Source organism: Cajanus cajan, chromosome 3 (assembly GCF_000230855.2).
Source record: "Cajanus cajan strain Asha chromosome 3, NIPB_CcT2T_4, whole genome shotgun sequence".
In the NCBI taxonomy this organism is placed as follows: Eukaryota; Viridiplantae; Streptophyta; class Magnoliopsida; order Fabales; family Fabaceae; genus Cajanus; species Cajanus cajan.
Window position 1 is genome coordinate 70,391,837 of NC_138519.1, and position 18,751 is coordinate 70,410,587.

General features: G+C 29.3%; 2 protein-coding genes across 4 annotated transcripts; one reads left to right on the top strand and one right to left on the bottom strand.

Annotated features, from left to right (window-relative positions):
* The first annotated feature begins 147 nt into the window (after positions 1-147).
* EMB2001 (P-loop containing nucleoside triphosphate hydrolases superfamily protein) lies at positions 148-4,020 on the top strand. 3 transcript variants are annotated; one of them, XR_003804044.2, is made up of 4 exons: positions 148-771; positions 1,250-1,412; positions 1,506-2,006; positions 3,020-4,020. XR_003804044.2 is itself a non-coding variant. In XM_020354482.3 (3 exons), exons 1-3 carry the CDS (start codon positions 287-289, stop codon positions 1,713-1,715), a joined length of 858 nt encoding a protein of 285 aa, XP_020210071.1. In that variant the 5' UTR covers positions 148-286; the 3' UTR covers positions 1,716-2,246. The 3 variants fall into 3 exon arrangements, 1 of the variants encoding a protein (XP_020210071.1); XR_003804045.2 differs by having other exon boundaries at positions 3,050-4,020; XM_020354482.3 differs by lacking the exon at positions 3,020-4,020 and having other exon boundaries at positions 1,506-2,246.
* On the bottom strand, positions 3,024-14,913 carry LOC109795078 (linoleate 13S-lipoxygenase 3-1, chloroplastic). Its single transcript, XM_083071182.1, has 9 exons — positions 14,497-14,913; positions 11,735-12,006; positions 7,556-7,793; positions 5,430-5,717; positions 5,269-5,351; positions 4,975-5,082; positions 4,592-4,893; positions 4,097-4,363; positions 3,024-3,870 (listed from the first exon to the last, which is right to left on the bottom strand). Exons 1-9 carry the CDS (start codon positions 14,876-14,878, stop codon positions 3,114-3,116), a joined length of 2,697 nt encoding a protein of 898 aa, XP_082927308.1. The 5' UTR covers positions 14,879-14,913; the 3' UTR covers positions 3,024-3,113.
* Between the last annotated feature and the right edge of the window lie 3,838 nt (positions 14,914-18,751).

Genomic DNA, 18,751 nt, shown 5'->3' on the forward strand with positions numbered 1-18,751 from the left:
TTCCTTTTACGCTGGTTCTGCTGTAGTCAAATTCATATTTTTTAAAATTGAAATATCACAAAATTTGATAATGTAAAATGCTATAAATACACCATTGTTGATCACACTTTGCACAACATTTCTCAATCTTATTTTAATTTAAAATTTTCCAAATAGACCCTGGTCAATTTATTTGCACCCTTACTACAAAAGCAAATCCCCGGATTATGCATATAGAAAAAGTAGAGCCACCAAAACAACTCACGAACGAACCCTACTCCCCAATCCAAATCCAAAGCTAAGAAGAATGAGAAGCGGAGTGTTGAAGCTCTCACTCTCATCTTCCCTCACTCTCACTCACACACTCACTTTCTCTTCGTCCCTCTCCGTTCCCAAAACACCCTTTCTCCTCTCTTTCCGACACTCACTTTCCCATTCCGCCGCCGCCTCCAAGACGCAGCTCTTCATCCCTCCGGGCGTCGAACCCCACGAGGTTAACGACTCCATGCTCCTCCCCTGCTCCAACATCGCCGTCGGACCCTACGCCGGCGATTCCCGGATCAAGGAGGTCCAGTTCGTGAAGAGCAGCGCCCGCGCCAAGGACTGCCCCAGGGATGACCGACCCGAATTCGCCGTTCTCGGTCGCTCCAACGTCGGCAAGTCCTCCCTCATCAATTCCCTCGTTCGCAAGAAGGAGATTGCTCTCACTTCTAAGAAGCCAGGGAAGACCCAGCTCATCAATCACTTCTTGGTCAACAAAAGTTGGTACCTTGTTGACTTGCCTGGTTATGGGTCAGTCAGTTACTCGCTAATTCCCTTTCTTTTTAGAATTGAAACGTTAAAACATAACTCGCTAGTGTTTCAATGTCTCGGTTGCAAATCCTAGCGTTGCATTAATGTCTCAATGGCATTGGGAATACAAACTATAAGGAAATGTAGTTTTTATTAAATCTTGAAACTGTACACTTGTATCCGTGTTGGGAGAGGTCTTCTAATTTGATATTTGCTTGATAATACTGATTGATGCAGGACATAGGGATCCTCCTTGCTTTTCAGGTTTCTTGAGGTTTTTAATAATATAAACAATTAATATTCTTTTAAAATGCTTAGCAACAATGTTGTATGTTAATATGTTTACCTGTATTTCCCAATTTTCAGGCTTTATCTATGTTTTCTTAATTGATTTTCTTCCTTGTATTTCCAACTCCCCCTGTATTGGAGTGGATTTAGACTGTTAACTAATCACATGAAACACTATTTTTTTATGCAGCTTCGCGAAAGCACCTGAAGCTTCTAAGACAGATTGGTCTTCCTTCACAAAAGGGTACTTTTTGAACAGAAGTACTCTGGTGGCTGTCTTGCTTCTCATCGATGCAAGTGTTCCACCTCAAAAGATTGATTTGGATTGTGCAAATTGGCTTGGACGCAATAATGTATGATGATTTGTTTTATATTCAGTCCCTAAAGTAGTGTTGTCAAGGTACTGAAACAAGTCTAAATTCCATTGAAACTTGTGTGAATTGCAGATACCAATCACTTTTGTTTTCACAAAATGCGACAAAATGAAGGTGGCAAAGGGGAAACGGCCTGATGAGAACATAAGGGATTTTCAGGAGTTAATCAGACAACACTACAAGCAACATCCCCCATGGATTATGACCAGTAGTGTCACTGGACTTGGCAGAGATGAGCTTCTCTTGCATATGTCTCAGCTAAGAAACTACTGGGACCAGTAGGAGAAAAGCTAAAGTTAAGCAAGATGTGACTATCTAAGAAAAAACACACCATGCAGGAGCAAAGTTGAAATTATAAAAGATGCAACGATACAGAAGAATCATGCGAAAAAGCTATGGGTTTGGTGCTCACAATGTTTCATCTGGATCTTTCATAAGGATCTTTGTTCTTATTGAACTGCAACCAGATATATCTCTTACATGAGAATCAAGCTTGAGTTGTTTCTGGATACTGAATTCCCATATACTGCCGCCAAGTATTAAGGCTAATGCTGACATTTTATGCAAATGGAGGTAAAAACATCACTGTAATGTTGTATGCTTTCAACAGGGCTATATGGTTTTCAGGTTTTGTTCTGGCTTTATTTATTTGTGATTGTCGGAATACATGTTTTGGCCTACCTTTGGTTTGGCTTTTATTTAAGATTTTCTGGAGCAAAATGCGCCTTTCGCAAAATGTAATCGTTATAGATGTTTTGATGTATTTTTTGAGGCCGAGATAAATAATGTTGCGGAAGTGTCATTATTCCTCTATTGGTTTTCAGATTAAGTTTTATGAGAACGCATGTTTGTTGCTCGTCCCTTTCTCCCTAGATTATTAACATTTCAGTTTGTCCAAAGTTTGGTATTGTTACTTGTGCGGAAGTGCCCCGTGTTAGTCTCTTTTGGTTGAACATGGTTATATATACTCCAATAATGGAGAATATGTAGAGTATAATTGTTAAATTAAACATACGGGAGGTGTCCAATCTAAAAGACTACCTCATTAGATGGGAGCCTTGTGAATTAATTATCATATTGGGCTTCTTATTCTGCCCAATGTGAAACTCATGATAATACTTGTTAATTTACTTCTCTAATCTAGCAAAGTAGAGTATATAGCACTAGGCAAATTTTTTTAGTTGCATTTTAAGCATGAAGTTACTTAAAAAAATAAAGAAAACAAATTGGTTTTAGTTATGATGAATAAGTTTGTTAGGTTGCTCTTGATGCTTTTGATCACCGTGATAGTTGCTGAATACGAAAATAGTCCTACATATTCTCCTGAACACAACAATCATATATCCTCCTGAACACAACAACCATATTCCTAATTAAGAATATTGCTTTTTAATACACATTTTGAGTTTTATTTTTACAGTTTACTCTGGTCCAATGTATCAAGTTTGTACACATTATAGTTAACTAGAAAGGAATGGCTTAACTTTCAAATCTTAATGCTACTCATTACACACATGCAAATGATTTCAAGCCTGCATAGGTTGCATTATTCCTTTTTGTATTTTCTTTTTTATTGTGTTTTCCAGGGACTGAATGTGGAATCCATTTTAATCCAGCTAAGGTGAAGAATAACAGACAATTGATTTGATTCAGTTGTTGGTTTGTCCACATATTGAACTATTATGCTGTAACACTATTTGGCACCCCTCGTCCTGTTGCCCCAATGCCTGAGCTTGGTATAAGAAGTTCATATGGTAAAACGTCAACGCCACATCTGTTTCTAAGTTTTGGATCAGCATTTCTTCTCCCAATCTCCATCTCAATACTTTTCATGTCCATTGAAAATTGATTGAATGCATCAATGATCTCAGGCTCCCCCACCCAAGAAGACAAATCCTTTATGTCTCCTATATATTCCTCATCAGGTGAGTGTGCAGAGCCAATGTTGGTCACAGCCATGAACTTTGATGCCTGAAATAAACTTGGCAGTGATGACAAGAAATATCTCTGTGGATCCTTGACAAAATCTGTGTACTCAGGATCCTCCTCCTTGGGAATTAGTTTTCTCATTAGTGGTGGACGAATTGGAACATACCCTCCATAAGGGTATTGACCAAAGTTCAAGACAGCATGCTGTGCTGAAACATTCCAAATAACAGTGGTGAGAATGGAGATGAGATCCTCAGGGTTGGCAAGTTCAGGCCACCAACTAGCATTTTTATGATCAGGGTGTCCAAGATTGATGAATTCTCTGTACCAAGATTGGAGTTCATTGTCAGAAGAAATGGCAATGGAGTTTCTATAGTAATGGTTCACATATGTTTGGACCAACTTCTCTATGCTGAACCATATGAGAAGTCCATCGGCTGCATAAGGGTAGTCTTCAATAAGTAGTCTAATGCCATGTGGTTGGGTTGTATCTGGAACCGCTAAACCCCTATATAAGAAAAAAATTATTAGATCTCATCGTCAATGTCTAGCATACATAAAGGTTGTAAAAGTAGGTCCATTATTGCACAATCTAATTTATATGCAATGTATTGAAACAAATTTATGAACTACTTCTTTTCATCAATATATAACAGAATTACACAGCAAGATAGAAATGCTCTCTAAATCAAAGAATAATGTGAAGTTTTATTAGCGAAATGAATCTTGTTTACCTTCTAATGAGGTCAGCAGGAAAACCTTCCATGTCAAACCGCCACCAATCTTTATAGACAGCAGAGCTAAATTGCATGCAGTATCTCCCTAGAGTGTGGTCTATCTCAATGGTACCTTCAGCATTGATGAGTGTCTGACGCGATATTGCATTTGTCTTGAGTGTGTATCGCATATGGGGATGCAAAAGCTTGAATATAGGATGCATCACACTCAGTTGACGATGAGCTGCAATTATTAATGGTTCCATGCAAGCATGTATTCTTAACCTGTTCAATTATAAGATAACAATGTCATCACGTTCATTTCTATCACTTATTTTATAGAATAGATGTATCATATCTAAGACTTTACTTAACAAATCGACTTCAGTTCACTCAAACTACCAACTTGTTAGTTCAACTCAATATTTAACATCGAGTTTAAATAATGTAGAAAACGCCTAATAATAAATTGCATTGCATCCAAGTATTATCCAAATAAAATACATATCTTACCAATGGTGTACAAGTGTATGAACACCAGCATCATTAGAGCAAACATGTGCTTTGGCAAGTTGCCAGAGCCATTTGGAGGTGGCATCTTTGGGAGGGGTGAGAATTTGCTTTGATGAAGTGTTTGGATTCTCCGTTGGGAGTGCAAGCTGGATGGCAATGGGCTTCAGTGTTCCCATTTTGGTGAGGAAGAAAATTGTGGTGGTTGCATAAGCTTTGCGCTCCTCAAGTGCATTAATCCCATGCAGGAATGGAAGGTAAACATCGTGATAGTCCAGTACAAACAACTTGTTATTTTCCAACACCTATATTTTAAAAGCAGATAACAACATTATTAAACATTTCCATGGAACTTATCTTTAGGAAAGAGGACCAATTTTCTGTACCTGTTGTATTGACATTCCTTCAAGGTGGTCTATGATGTGTTCTTCTTTCAATGCTGATTCTACTGAACCATATTTTGAGGGATCCAATTTGCTCTCGGGTGGGAAAACCTATAGGCAAAGTGACAAAATTAATGAAAGAACATAAAGCTGGTTTTAACTATGACCCTATTTAAATTAACTTTTCCATTAAAGAGAAAATGAAAAATGTAATAAATTAAGTTATGCACTTTAATTAGAAGACATGTTAAAAATGGGAAAAGTTTATCCCTAATATGGGGTCATTATTATAATTACCTTTAGCCTTTCAATACTTAGAGGGAACGCAGCAAGAACTTGACGTCCAAGTTCATCATCTTGTATGAAATGTGATTTTTCCCCTGAAAATCATTCCACTTCACTCGAGTTGTAGAAAATTCATTTGATAATAAGCAATGAGAGACTTTAATTTAACTTACTTGAAAATACTTTTGGAGGGTCGAATTTAAAAAATTCTTGAATGGCACCTCCAAATTTGAACAGATTCCATGACAAGGGTTCAGATTGGCCTGAGTCTTTAATAAAGTGATCAATGTTGAAAACTCCCTCGTTGCCCAAGATTTTATCTGTAAACGCAGGCATAATATTCCGAAGGATAGCCATCAATTTTCCTTGATCTATAGTTTCTTTCTTTATGTCCCCCAATTCTTCATCTCTAGGAACGTATATTAACTCTGATTCTCTCGGTCGTGACTCTGCTTTCGTATCTGTCCATGTTTGCATGTGAAGATGAAAACAACGTAAAGAGAAGCATGCATGTAACTATCAACTCCCTCGCTTGGTACTTTTGTCCATGCTATGTGCCTTTGCTTATTTTTCTCTTTTGGTAAATTCAACACTACTTATTTTAAATTTACAAGTCTGTTTGAAAATAAACTTAGAAGTATTCTTAAGAAATTCAAAATACTTTTTATTTTTAACCAAACAAAAAAGCTTTTCAAAACTCTTTTAAGTTATTAGTCAAATAGATTCTAGATTTGGTTGGTTAAATTTTAATTTAAAATTCAAGTGTGAAGTAAGTTTTACATTAGTTAAAGTTGGATATATTAAATAGTATATAAGTAAGAAAGACTTACATACTTAATATATTAAGGTTTTGAATTATGATGTAGTATTTACTTAACTTATATAATTTACTCAATATTCATAAATCGAGTGATCTTTAGTGTAAAACTCTGCAATCCAACACTTAATATGTATTTATAGATAAATTTTGATTTTTTTCTCTCCCTATTTTCTTATTTTTACATGGATTTACATTTCACAGAGAAATTTATTCAAAAACAAAAAAAAAAAAAATCACTAACAAAATCAAATAATCATATAATCTTATATGTAAATCTTACATTTAAGAAGGTGAAAATTTTGTAGCATGAATTGAAAGTATTACGATAAATTTGATGTGTAAAGAAAATACTAACTTCGGATCGTTAGTTTAGCATCGATCAACATATATAAGGATTCTATTATTTTTTTTATATATAAATTAGTGGAAAAGCATACATTATCTTTTTTTTTTTTCTTTGGTGAGATGTAAAACTTGATATTTTGTTTATAAATTATTATTATATGTCGATGTGAATATTATTTTAAATTTTAATTTACTTTCTAAATATGAAGAATTATTTTATATTTTAAAATTTGTAAACTAATTTATATCTATGCTAATAATAAGTATATATATATATATATATATATATATTTTGGTGTTCATTTTTCTCTTACAATTCACTCAATGTTAGCTTTTTAAATTGCAGGCAATTTTTTTTAACTCTCTTAAAACAATAGTTTTTAAATAATATAATATATAGAGACACATACGTACATCTTTTTTCTTTAGTATTAATAATATCATAAGGGAGAAACGGATTAAAAAATAATGTTAGGATATTTAAAAAAGTAACTAATACGTGGGAACTAATTAAAAATAATAATATTATTATTAAAGATATTTAAAAAGTTACAAATATGCAAAATAAATCAAATGACTAGATGGTCTAAGAATGTGCTAACAAAATTAGATATTGTCTTTTTTAGGACATAACTCTATATATATAAATAAAAATATTAAAAAAAGGGAGGAGGTAAATAAAAAAAGTGAAAGTGATCAAATAGTTAGTTGTGTGGTATCTTTTAATACAAATTGAGGGTAAAAGTGGCCAACAAACAATATACACAAAAATTAATGAACTACTTCCATGATAATAATTATATATGAATAAATATTACCAATCAGTGCAATACATAAAGGGTAAAAAATTATAGTGATAGTATATAAAATACATATTCAAACGATGATGGTACTTTAATTTGGGATTATTTTTTCTAGTGAGAACAACTCGGCAAGCAAACGTAAAGTAAACGAATAAAATTTAAGTACAAGTTTTTAGTTATAAGTGTTGTTTTTTTAATTAAAATTAAAATTTTATTTTCGTAATATACATAAATACATATTAAATATAAGTATACATTATAAGATAAAACTGTAATTCTAATTAAAAGTGATAAAAGAAAAAAAAAAAAAAAAGTGATAAGTGAAACTGACCGGTGGTAGTAGGTGGGCGTCCGGTGCGGCAACGTGTGGGATAAGGGTTGCATTGGCCACCAAGTGTTGGCCTTGCATGTTCTTCTCCCATGTGTGGATCACCCAAATCATTGTACACATCATAGTCATAAACCCTTTCCCAAGATAACCTTCTTCCACTACCATCACCTCTTAGCTGCATCAGTTCCCTTTCTCTTAGCTCCTTCACTCCACTTGGTGTTTCACTAGGTAGATAAGCCTGTTGTGTACATTTGCACCATGTTTATCACTTTATTCTCAAAACTTCTTGCCCAACATTCTAGTGAAGAGTTGGGGGTAATAATATATAAGATTCTAAATTTTAATTTTACTGCTATTTTTATAATTGTTTTCTATTGATAAATATATGTGAATTAATATAAAAGTATTATCAATAACTATATCACATTTAAATTCAATAAGTTGGCATAGAAGTTAAGTATATTATGTAATAATTATCAAATATGCATACAAGTTTTATTCAATTTAGACAATTAATAATTAATAATGTATCTTATACTTCTAATTAAATCTTGTTTTTGGTTACAAAAAATTTAGTCTAGAGTTTATTTTGGTTTAGGAATTAATTATTTAATACTAAATATTTTTAATATTTTTCTTTATTGAGATATAATACAAGGAGAAAATAATTTGAAAGCTACAAGTATTAAAAGGGAATCATCACTCCAAGCTACATAGAAGACTCATTCCAAGCTAGTGAAATTCACTAAGATCGACTAATAGCTCGTTCTAAGCAAGTCAAGTCGGAGAATAATCCTGAAAGATTATACTAATTCACTCAAAGCGAGCTATTTGGACTTTCTAAGTGAACCAAATTAGAGAGTATCTTTGGAAGCATGCACATGCTTGCTTAGAGCGAGTTATATGGGTGCTGTAAGTGACCGTATCAAACCTAAAAACTCATCAGAATTGTTATAAAAATAGGGTCTCTAAGAGATCTCTGTATTTCACTCTTAATTATCAATATTCTTCTTAGTATAATTCTAGAGATTAGAGAGAGATTGTGTGAGGTCACTCTAATAATCACAAATCACTCAAGGGTCTTTTTATTGTTGTGTAATCCTTAGTTATGAGTGTTAAGTTCTTTATTGTTAAAAATTGAGATAACTACTTAAACTGTGTAATTTCTCTATGTTTTTCCTTCAATAAAATATTTATTCAGTTAATCATTTTATTCTTATACTTAATTTTTGTTGTGCCTTGATCAATCACTTCATGATTTCATAATTTTTAGTCAAGGTTGAAAAACCCTTTTAAAATTACGACCTAAATTAAACATCGATAACATTTATTGTCAAAAAATTAGGATAAATCTTATTTGTCAACTTTTGATCCTTGATCTTAATACAAGATTGTTTAACAAAAATAATCAAGAAATAGAAATTTTTCCTAAACAACCTATAATTTCTCACATAAGGATTTAAAGTTTAAATATAATTGTGAGCTGTCAAATTAACTGTATAGTTACAACGTTGAATAAAAATTAAGAGATTTTACACAAGAAAAATTAGTGAATCAATCTCTAATTGTTCTTCTTATAAATTCAAATTCATCATAATTTACTGTGTTATTTTATTTTTATTAAATTTAAATATTTCTTATCAAACAATTTCAAATTCTCATAAAATTATCTATTTAGTACTAAAATTATATTATACAAGTATAAATTTAAGTCCTTGTAGATTCAATAACTTATTTCTGTTCAATTTACTAATTACAATAATTGGTATATTTTTCAAATGTGTAGCACTATGCACGTTCATTGTGAGAATAATCTATTTAGCAAAAAATCTTGTATTCAACTCCTGTCGTTTGCAATTCTTTAATTTAACAATAGTCATAGTTGTTAGGGTACAAACAAAGTCTCATGTCATTAAATCATGTAGAGAAATAAAGGTTTATAAAGTACACACATTATTTAGTGGTATGAGACTTTTTGGAAGATGACAAAAAATAAAACCATAATGATTTAGGTCCAAAGTAGACAATATTATACAAATGTAGAGACATATGTGTGTGTGAACCTCCGGTGCCCAACAGTGATATCAAAATTGGTAGTTTTGACCAAGTGATCGACTCAGTCTTGGATGAGTATTTGGCAATAGGTGATATGAGTTAATGACAACTGACAAGTGTGACTAAAACTCTAAGAGTCATCATTACATACTTGTAAATAAAAAAAGATTTCTCCTGAAAAAGAGGTTAAAACCATGATCCTTTATTTGTGAGAAAGTTTGTTGAGGTATAAACAAAATTTTATATCGTTAGATCATAAAAAAAATAAAGATTTATAATAAAATACATATAATCTCTATTAATATGAGATTTTTTAAAAATTGACTAAAAAAATATAAAATATAAAATTTAAAATAAATACAATATCATACTAATATAAAAATATTTACATATGTGACCCCATACCCAACAATAATATTACCAGTAGAATGAATTTCTGCCTCAAGTGGGTTAGGGAATACCCATGATAAAGGGGGAAAAGATAATTAAAAGAGTGAGTTCCGGTTTAATTTTACCAATTTAGTTGACGTGTGAAACAGTCAATAAGAGTATGTTTAATGGATAACATTTATATTGATCATACAATGTCAAGTTAATTTTTAATTCAACTCAATCAGCAACCTATTTGTCCTATATATCCTAATAATATATAATTTAAAAATATTTATTATTAAATGAATCTCACAAATTATCTTATATTTTAGTAAGTGCACGAGAAGCTCATTTATTTTACTAGTTTCATACTAATATTTCTTCCATATATGTTAGGCCTATTTTACTTTAAACAGGAGACTGATTCTTATTCGTGGATCATTCATGACAACTAACTTTCTTTATAATATTGGATTGGACAGAATGCCATTATTTTTTAAGAATGCAATCTATGATATCAGTACTTTGACTTGAAATGATTACAAGAGTATAATTATTTATTATGTAATAGGAATTATTACGGAGATGTAAATAATTTAATGTTGTGAAATTTGATGTTTAATTAATCATTTGTTAAAGGGTAATAATTTAAATTTAGGTCATATGTTTTTGTTATAATTGCATTGCATGTCGCAATCGTATTATCGTAGTGTACATGTGCAAAGTGATAAATGAATGCAATTTAAAACTCAGTTGAGTCCGTTAAAAACGACATATCTTTTCAATACCCACTTTTAATTTTTTTTTAATTGTAATTACTTGTTTATTTTTATTTTTATTTAATATTTTTAATAATTTATTTTTATAAATTTTTTAATCATTATATTATTTTATATTTTTTAAATTTTATCTTAATATAGTATTTATTATAATTAAATAGTTTAATATTAATATTTTGTTAAAACGTTTTAATTTTTCTTTGGTGTTAACTTTTTGAATTTATAGTATAAATTAGTTTTTCAGTTATATTATTTATTATTTTTCTTTCTTATTTTATATTTTTATAATGTTATTATATTTTTTGTTTTTAATTTTTTAATTGTATTACATATAAATAAAATTTGTTATAAAAATTGATCTTTTAATTATTTTTTTTTAATTAGTCTTTTTGATAGATTCATCTTTTACAAATTTTTAATCTAAAATTTATGTTATTTTAAATTTATTTCTTTTAAATTTATTTGGTCTTGGGTCAGTGATTTTCATAAAGCATACTTACCGATTTAAAAAATAATTATAATTTAGTATTAATATTGTTAATTATTTATTTCTTCTTCTTATGAGGTGGATTTCATATACAAGACAAAGATGGAACATGTCAGTTAATTAAGGAACTCTATTCTTGATTGGATAATATAGTGTTATTATTTAAACTTCATTGTTTAGATAATCTCGATTGTTCTACATTATAAATTCTTTAATATATGAGACACTTTTAACATGATTAAAACTAATTAACACATGTTTATAACGCGATACAAAACAAGAACTAATTAGGTAGCTTAACCTAACACGATCTATTTTTATATTTTGCTGTACCAAACATTTAGTGAATTAATTTAATTTATCAACATGGTCATAGAATAATGAATCAACTTGAATAGAGCAAATCCAAAGCTAACGTGAATTAAAATTGATTAGATGAACTAGTTGGTTAGGTGAAGAAGCTGTATGATATTATTAATAAATTACCTTGTTGACGAAGAAAGTTCGATTCTGAGGGTGAAGCTTACTTGGTTGAACCCAAGATTTGCAAGCAAAATGAATATTTTGAGCAACGGTTATGGTTTCCAAGAAGAACTCGTTGTGATAGTTGTTGACGACGGTAACAGCACCAGGAACCCCAAAATCTGAATCCACCATGAAATCGACTTTGTAGGAGATGCTTCTTCCCTCACCTCCAAATTTATGCTCTTCGGATAACTCTAAAACTGTTTTCTTGCTCAATTTTCCATCCATTCTCCCTTTTTACATTAAACATCAAAACCAATGTTAATACATAATATATTTAAAATATTGACAAATTAAACTTTTTGTTTTAAGAGCCAAGATTATACTATTTTAATGGCAATTGAACATGAAAGTACTACATCGATCTCCAATATTCCAAAATAAATCTTATAAGAAACTCAATTTTAAAGAACATGGTCCTAGACTATTAAAAATTAGAATAAGGAGTAGGATGTTGTATTATGATAATACTTACCATCCTAAAAGTAAAGTTTGACATATATCTAATAAACCCAATATTGAGTTTAATTTTGTAAATTTCACTTAGCCACTTGTTTGAAATTGTGTACTTGAAATCAAAATACGTTGGGACCAACAAATAATTTATAAAAAAAAACAGAAGGGGAAATATAAATAGAATATTAAAAGGAATGCTTAGAAAAAGAAAAAATATTTGTCAGTTTAATAAGTTTGTTTTGTAGGAGATTTGAGGATTTATAAGTTGTTTTAAATAATTTTTAAGTTAATTTGATTAAAATAAGTTTGTTTGACACATAATTTTTATTTTAGGAGTTTATAACTTATTTATAAGCTAATTGAAGTCATTTATAACTTATAAGTTAATAATTTCTTAGTTTTTTCTTCTATTTCCTTTTTTATCTTTGTATATTTCTTAAAATCCCCCTCTCTCTCTTTTTTTTTTTTTTTTTTTTACCTTTTTTAAATTAGAAATGATTTTGTCTACATGTTATATATTCTCTCACTTTCATTGTTAGATAAAATAAATATATATCATTTTATATTAATCAACTAGTTTATCATTTAATTTTATCAAACACTTTAATTCAATCAATTTACTTATAAATTTTTAAAATTTTAACTCCTGACTTATAACTTATAAATGAATATTGTAAAAAATATATATAAATTATAAATTTTCAATTAGCTTATAAGTTAATTTTACTAAACATATTATTTATCTAAAATTGTTAATTTCTTAGATATTTGTAATTGAGTTCATCTCATTTTTTAGCAACAGTTAATAAATAAGTTTTAATTCTCAAATTATTCATAATTAAATTAACATGAAAGAAAAGATAATAAAATCTTCTAAATGTAAATATTTATAGCCTTTAAATAGTACTAATGAATGATAAAAAGAAAACACTATTAAAAATAAAATATATTAAAATTTTTTGTGTTTTAAAAGAAAAAAATACAATTATTTTCACCATAAAAACTGCAAAAATAAAATGAAATTTGTTGACTTCGTTTTTCATACTTTCCCTTTCCTCTTTCTCAAACCCTTGATCTTCTTTTTCACTCTTATTTTGAGGCTCTCTTTTCTCTTTCTCCATTCCGTACCCTCTCCCCACTTTTTGGCCTCTTCATTTATTGAATCATCTAAAAATAAAATGAAATATTTTATAAAATAAAAGAACACTTAAATGTTATCTAATCTCAAAATAATAATAAAACTATATCTAAATAATATTATATATATTAAAAATTTTAAAATTCTAAAAAAAATTAAGGGGACAAGCCCTAAGCCATTGTGTATAGGGATGATAAATATATCCATACCCACCTGTCCTGACTTTGACGGGGAATATCCTGTTTGACCGGGTACGAATATGGGTATGGGTAAAACTCGATATATTAAATCGGGTACGGGTACGGGTATGTACTTACCCGCCCCGCACCCGTACCCGTACCCATCCCCGTTCTCATTTTTAATTTAATACCCACTTTTAATTTAATTATATTAAAGAATTTTAATATTTTTTATGTGTAATTATTTGTTATAATATGAGATAGAGAAATAACTTAATTATAATTTTAATATAATAAAAATAATTTTAAAATATTATATTTATAAAAAAAATTGACGGATATGAGTACGTACCCGTACCCGACGGGGACGGAGATGAGAATGAAAATTACATACCCGACATGTATGAATACGGGAACGGGAATAAATTTGACTTGCAGGAACAAAAACAAGTATCATGAAACCCATACCCGCTCCGGGCCATTGCCATTCCTAATTGTGTATATCTCTCCCTACTTATTGGCAAACAATTATATAAAGAAAGAAGAAAAAAATAACTTTTATTAAAAAAGATAAATGATGAAATTTTTTACTTCATTCGTTTTTCATGCTTTCCCTTCTCTCTTTCTCAAACCCGTGATCTTCTTTTTCACTCCTATTTTTAGGCTGTCTTTTCTCTTTCTCCATTCCGTACCCTCTCCTCACTTTTTGTCCTCTTCATGTATCTCGAATCATTTATTTTTTAGATTAAAAGAAATAAAATCTGTTAAACAATAATTTATTTAAAAAAAAAACTCTTATAAACTTTAGCTTTAAAGATAATTTTAAAATTAAAAAATAATTAGATCAAACATAGTCTCCTTAACTCAAGCAACACTCCACTTGTACTTTGCAATGAAAATTCTCACATTAACAGACAAAAATAAAAAGAAGGAGCTACAGAGAAACGTACTTGGATCAAACTCTGTGCTAACAAGTTGAAGAACAACACCTTGGGTCTGCTTAGGAGGCCCGAAAATGGTGAGAAGATTACTCACCATATTATTATTATCATCATTACCATTTCTCACAGTGACCAAAGCCGAAAGCTTCAAGGTAGAGGACTTCTCAGGCACAACCTCACCCTCATTGAGAGCTACCATGGTTGGTGAAATTCTCTTCCCTTTTTTCCTAACTCTAATGAGTTTCATCTCACCATTCTTACTCGATGAGCACACTAGTCCAAATCTACGTGCATGGCTGAGACTAAGAAGGTGGAAATTCAAAGGGATAGATTTGTTGCAAAGCATGGAAGCTTCTGTGACCATCAGAGTCTTGGTTGCAGACATTTGCATGTGTTGTGGTATATAGCACCTTCTTCTTCTTGTCCACATTTATATATATACAAGAGAAACAAAAAAACATTATGTATGTCTGTCAGGACAGAGTCATGACATTATGTTAAAAGGGATAATTTTTTTAACAAATATTTTAATATCATAAAGTATTTATTTATTTATTATTTATATTTTTTAATATATTTATTATATTATATATATATATATATTTCTTTTCTTATAAATATAAATTAACACAATAACTTTTATCTATTAATCTTTTATATAAATTTTAGATAAAGCAAAAAAAAATCCACATTTAAAAAAAATGGAGGGACCATAGCCCTCCATGTGCCCCCCATTTTGAGAAATGATGGCATGATGCAATTATATAACAAGGACAGATAGCTAGAAAATATAATCGGTGCTCATGTCACCGAAAACTCAAAATATGATATTTTAGTACATAGTACATTTTTCGACTAATCAACAAAAAGTATCAAGGAATCACGTTTCTAGGCCAACAAAAAAATTTTAGTACATGGAAAATTTATATATTCACATAAGTAATTATAATTTTTAGAAATAATTAAAATATATTTTATTAATTATAAATATTTTATTAATATTTAAATATATTTTTAATTCTTTAAATATAAAGTAAATATATATATTTTTCTCTCTCAAACTTAACAATAATTTTTTAATTTCTATAATTAAAAAAAACTTTATTTTAATCATTTTTCTCAAATGTTTAATGAAAATGTCTGATAAATTTTATTTATTATTAAATTTGTTACACAAAAAAAGCTATCTAGTAATATTTTTAATTATTGAGAAAAATATTATATTAAATACCGTTTATATTAATTTTGAAATTATAAAGATATTAGAAAGATTAATATTAAATTAGTTTGAAGGACCTAAATCAAATTTATGTTAAATTTGAATGAATAAAATATATTCAGAACCTAAATATATTATTTGAGAATAAAAAAATTATTGCATAAAATTAGCGAATAAATGTAATATAAAATTTTTATTGTTGTAAAAAAAATTATTTAACTTGAGAAAGTTACATTCTAACTTGTACCTTGTGTAAGACTTATGCCATTTCCAATGGAGATATCTCTTTTAGATTTTGAAGTGAGACTCATATATACATAGCATCCTTTTTTACTCTTTTCAATTTAAGCATCTTTATAAATATTTTCCTCTCCAATCCAACATGTCTCTTTCAATTCTTAAATAGATCTCACAAAAAATCTTACATTTTTACATGTCATTAATAATTTATTTATTAAATTGATTTTTTTTATAGTTATAAATTAAGAGATTTTTTTATTCTACTATTTTGTGAAATATTTTTTCATGATACAAAATAGAAAAATACTTAACTAAATCAAATTTTATTTAAAATGATAAAGCAACTAAATTATGCAATTACAAAAATATAAAAATTACAAAGTTAAAAATAATATATAATTAAAATAATAACTAATTTTACGAACTATTATGCCAAAATGTTTCAAAATATTCTCAACAAACTCAACTTGAAGTTAATGATGACATTATCTATCATAAAGAAGTATATTCTTCTTTTCAGATATGGAGCAAGGTTTGGATAAGGATCATTATGTATGTCGATTGTTGATGCATTATTGTTAAGAAATGACTACTTTAATAATGAAAATTTTAAATATTGACAAAAATATTGCATTAATAATGAAAAGTTTTGAACATAAATAACATTACCTTAATAATGTAAAAAAATTACATTAACAAAAACATATTTTAAATACAGATAATATTATTAGATTAACTACACTTATTTTAATTAAAATTCTCACTCAAGTTCACATATTTTGGATATAGATATTTACCTTGTGATTTTCTTTAACCCTTGACCAAAAGGAAGGTTCTTTTTGGTTTATCCCCACATTTGGATCCTTCAAAATATTTAACTATGATTGGATGAGAAGTTTATTTTCTTCCATGTTGAACCTTGATCTCCATTGTTTACGAGTTGATTACTCTTTGAGAATTTGGATTAATGGAAGGTTGAAAATTTGACATGAAATTAAGATATGAATTGAGTTGGTTTTGTTTTGATTCCATTAAGTGAAGATAAATCAAACAAACAATCAATAGTAGATAAAATTGGCTAAAGAAAAAAAAGTTAAGAGATAAAGAATGAAAGAGAAGAAGAAAATTAGGAAGTTGATGAGTAAAAATATACAATGGATCCTATTTATACTAGTATTGATATATAAAATTATATTAAAAAATAATTTTATAATGTTTAAAATATAACATTAATTTTATAACGCTCAATTTATATCATTCAAATAAGTTTTAAAAAATATATTATAATATTAATTTTTAATTAAAAAATCAAAAAATTCATTAATTCATGTCCAATACTATCAATTTCATGTTCAATGTGATTAGAGTAAAGAGTTCATAATTTGAGCCACCTCCAACATGATGAAGATTTTTACACTTGGTAGAATCTTCAAATTGACTCAAACCTACAAACTAATTAGTCAAACCAATATGTAACACAAAATTTAATGTGTATTCGTCATAAACAACTGAAAACTAATACAAGATACCACATGCAACCATTAAACATTCAAATCACCCATTTCTCTTAAAAACAACTTCAAGAAGGCAAAACTCAAGGCAATCAATCACTTTTTCATAATTCAATCAAAATGGTCATCCAATGTACAATTTCAGGTAGAATTAAACAACTAAACATAAAAATAAAAAATAATAATAAAAAATTGATCAACAAACTTCCCTTACCTCTAGTTGCTTAGAAATCAAAGGAAGAGGAAGAAAACCAAAGTCTTTTAAGGTTGTTGTACAACTTTCTCAACTTGGAATTCTCAACTTTCGAAGCTTAAAATCTCCTATTTATATCAATTACTTAACTCAAGGAGGGGTTTAGGGAAGTTCTATGGAGTTAGAAAGGGAAGAATCTCTCTTGGGCTCAGTGTTTATCTCTCTAACTTCTCTTTAGTTTTCTTAAGATATGAACTTATGAAATTGACATCTAAGAAAAACTTTATATACCCTTCCTTAAACTAGGCTAACCTAACCCTAATTAAAACTACCTCACCAACAACTTAACTCTCAAGGATCCCTTGACCCTTAGAGTTCTAAATGACATCAATCAATTCAAAAATCAATCATTATAAATCATATAATAAATCAATTAGGTGCAAAATCACACAGTGTTACAATTCTTCCCAACAACAAAAATTTTTGTCCCAAAAAATTGACTTACTTAGGAATGGATATCGATCTTTGATCTTGTCTTCTAGCTCTCATGTAGCCTCATCAATGCCACATCCCAAACAACCTTAACAAGACTAATGGAATTGCCTCTCAACTCCTTCACCTTATGATCCATAACTACAACTAGTCCCTTCTTATAGGTAAGATTCTCCTTGATTTACACAATAGGCTCTGCCACATGACTTAGGTCATGAATATACTTCCTCAATTGGGAGATATGAAACACATCATGTAGGCTAGATAAACTTTAATAAGGCCAACTAACATGCCACCGGACCTATATAATGAAGGATTTAATAAGGCCCAATAAACTTTGGTGTCGGTTTCCTGGACTTTATCTCCTTTCCCACCCCATTAGTGGGTGTCACTCTAAGAAACACATGTTCTCCTTCCTCAAACTCCAAAGGGTTTCTCCTCCCATCAACATAAAATTTCTGCTCACTCTAAACAATCTTCATCCTTTCGTAAATCATCTTCACATTTTTTTGTAGTTTGTAGAATTAATTATGATCTCACCACAACTAACTTAACCTCCTTATAGCAACATAGAGGAGTCCTACACCTTCTTTCATACAAAGCCTCAAA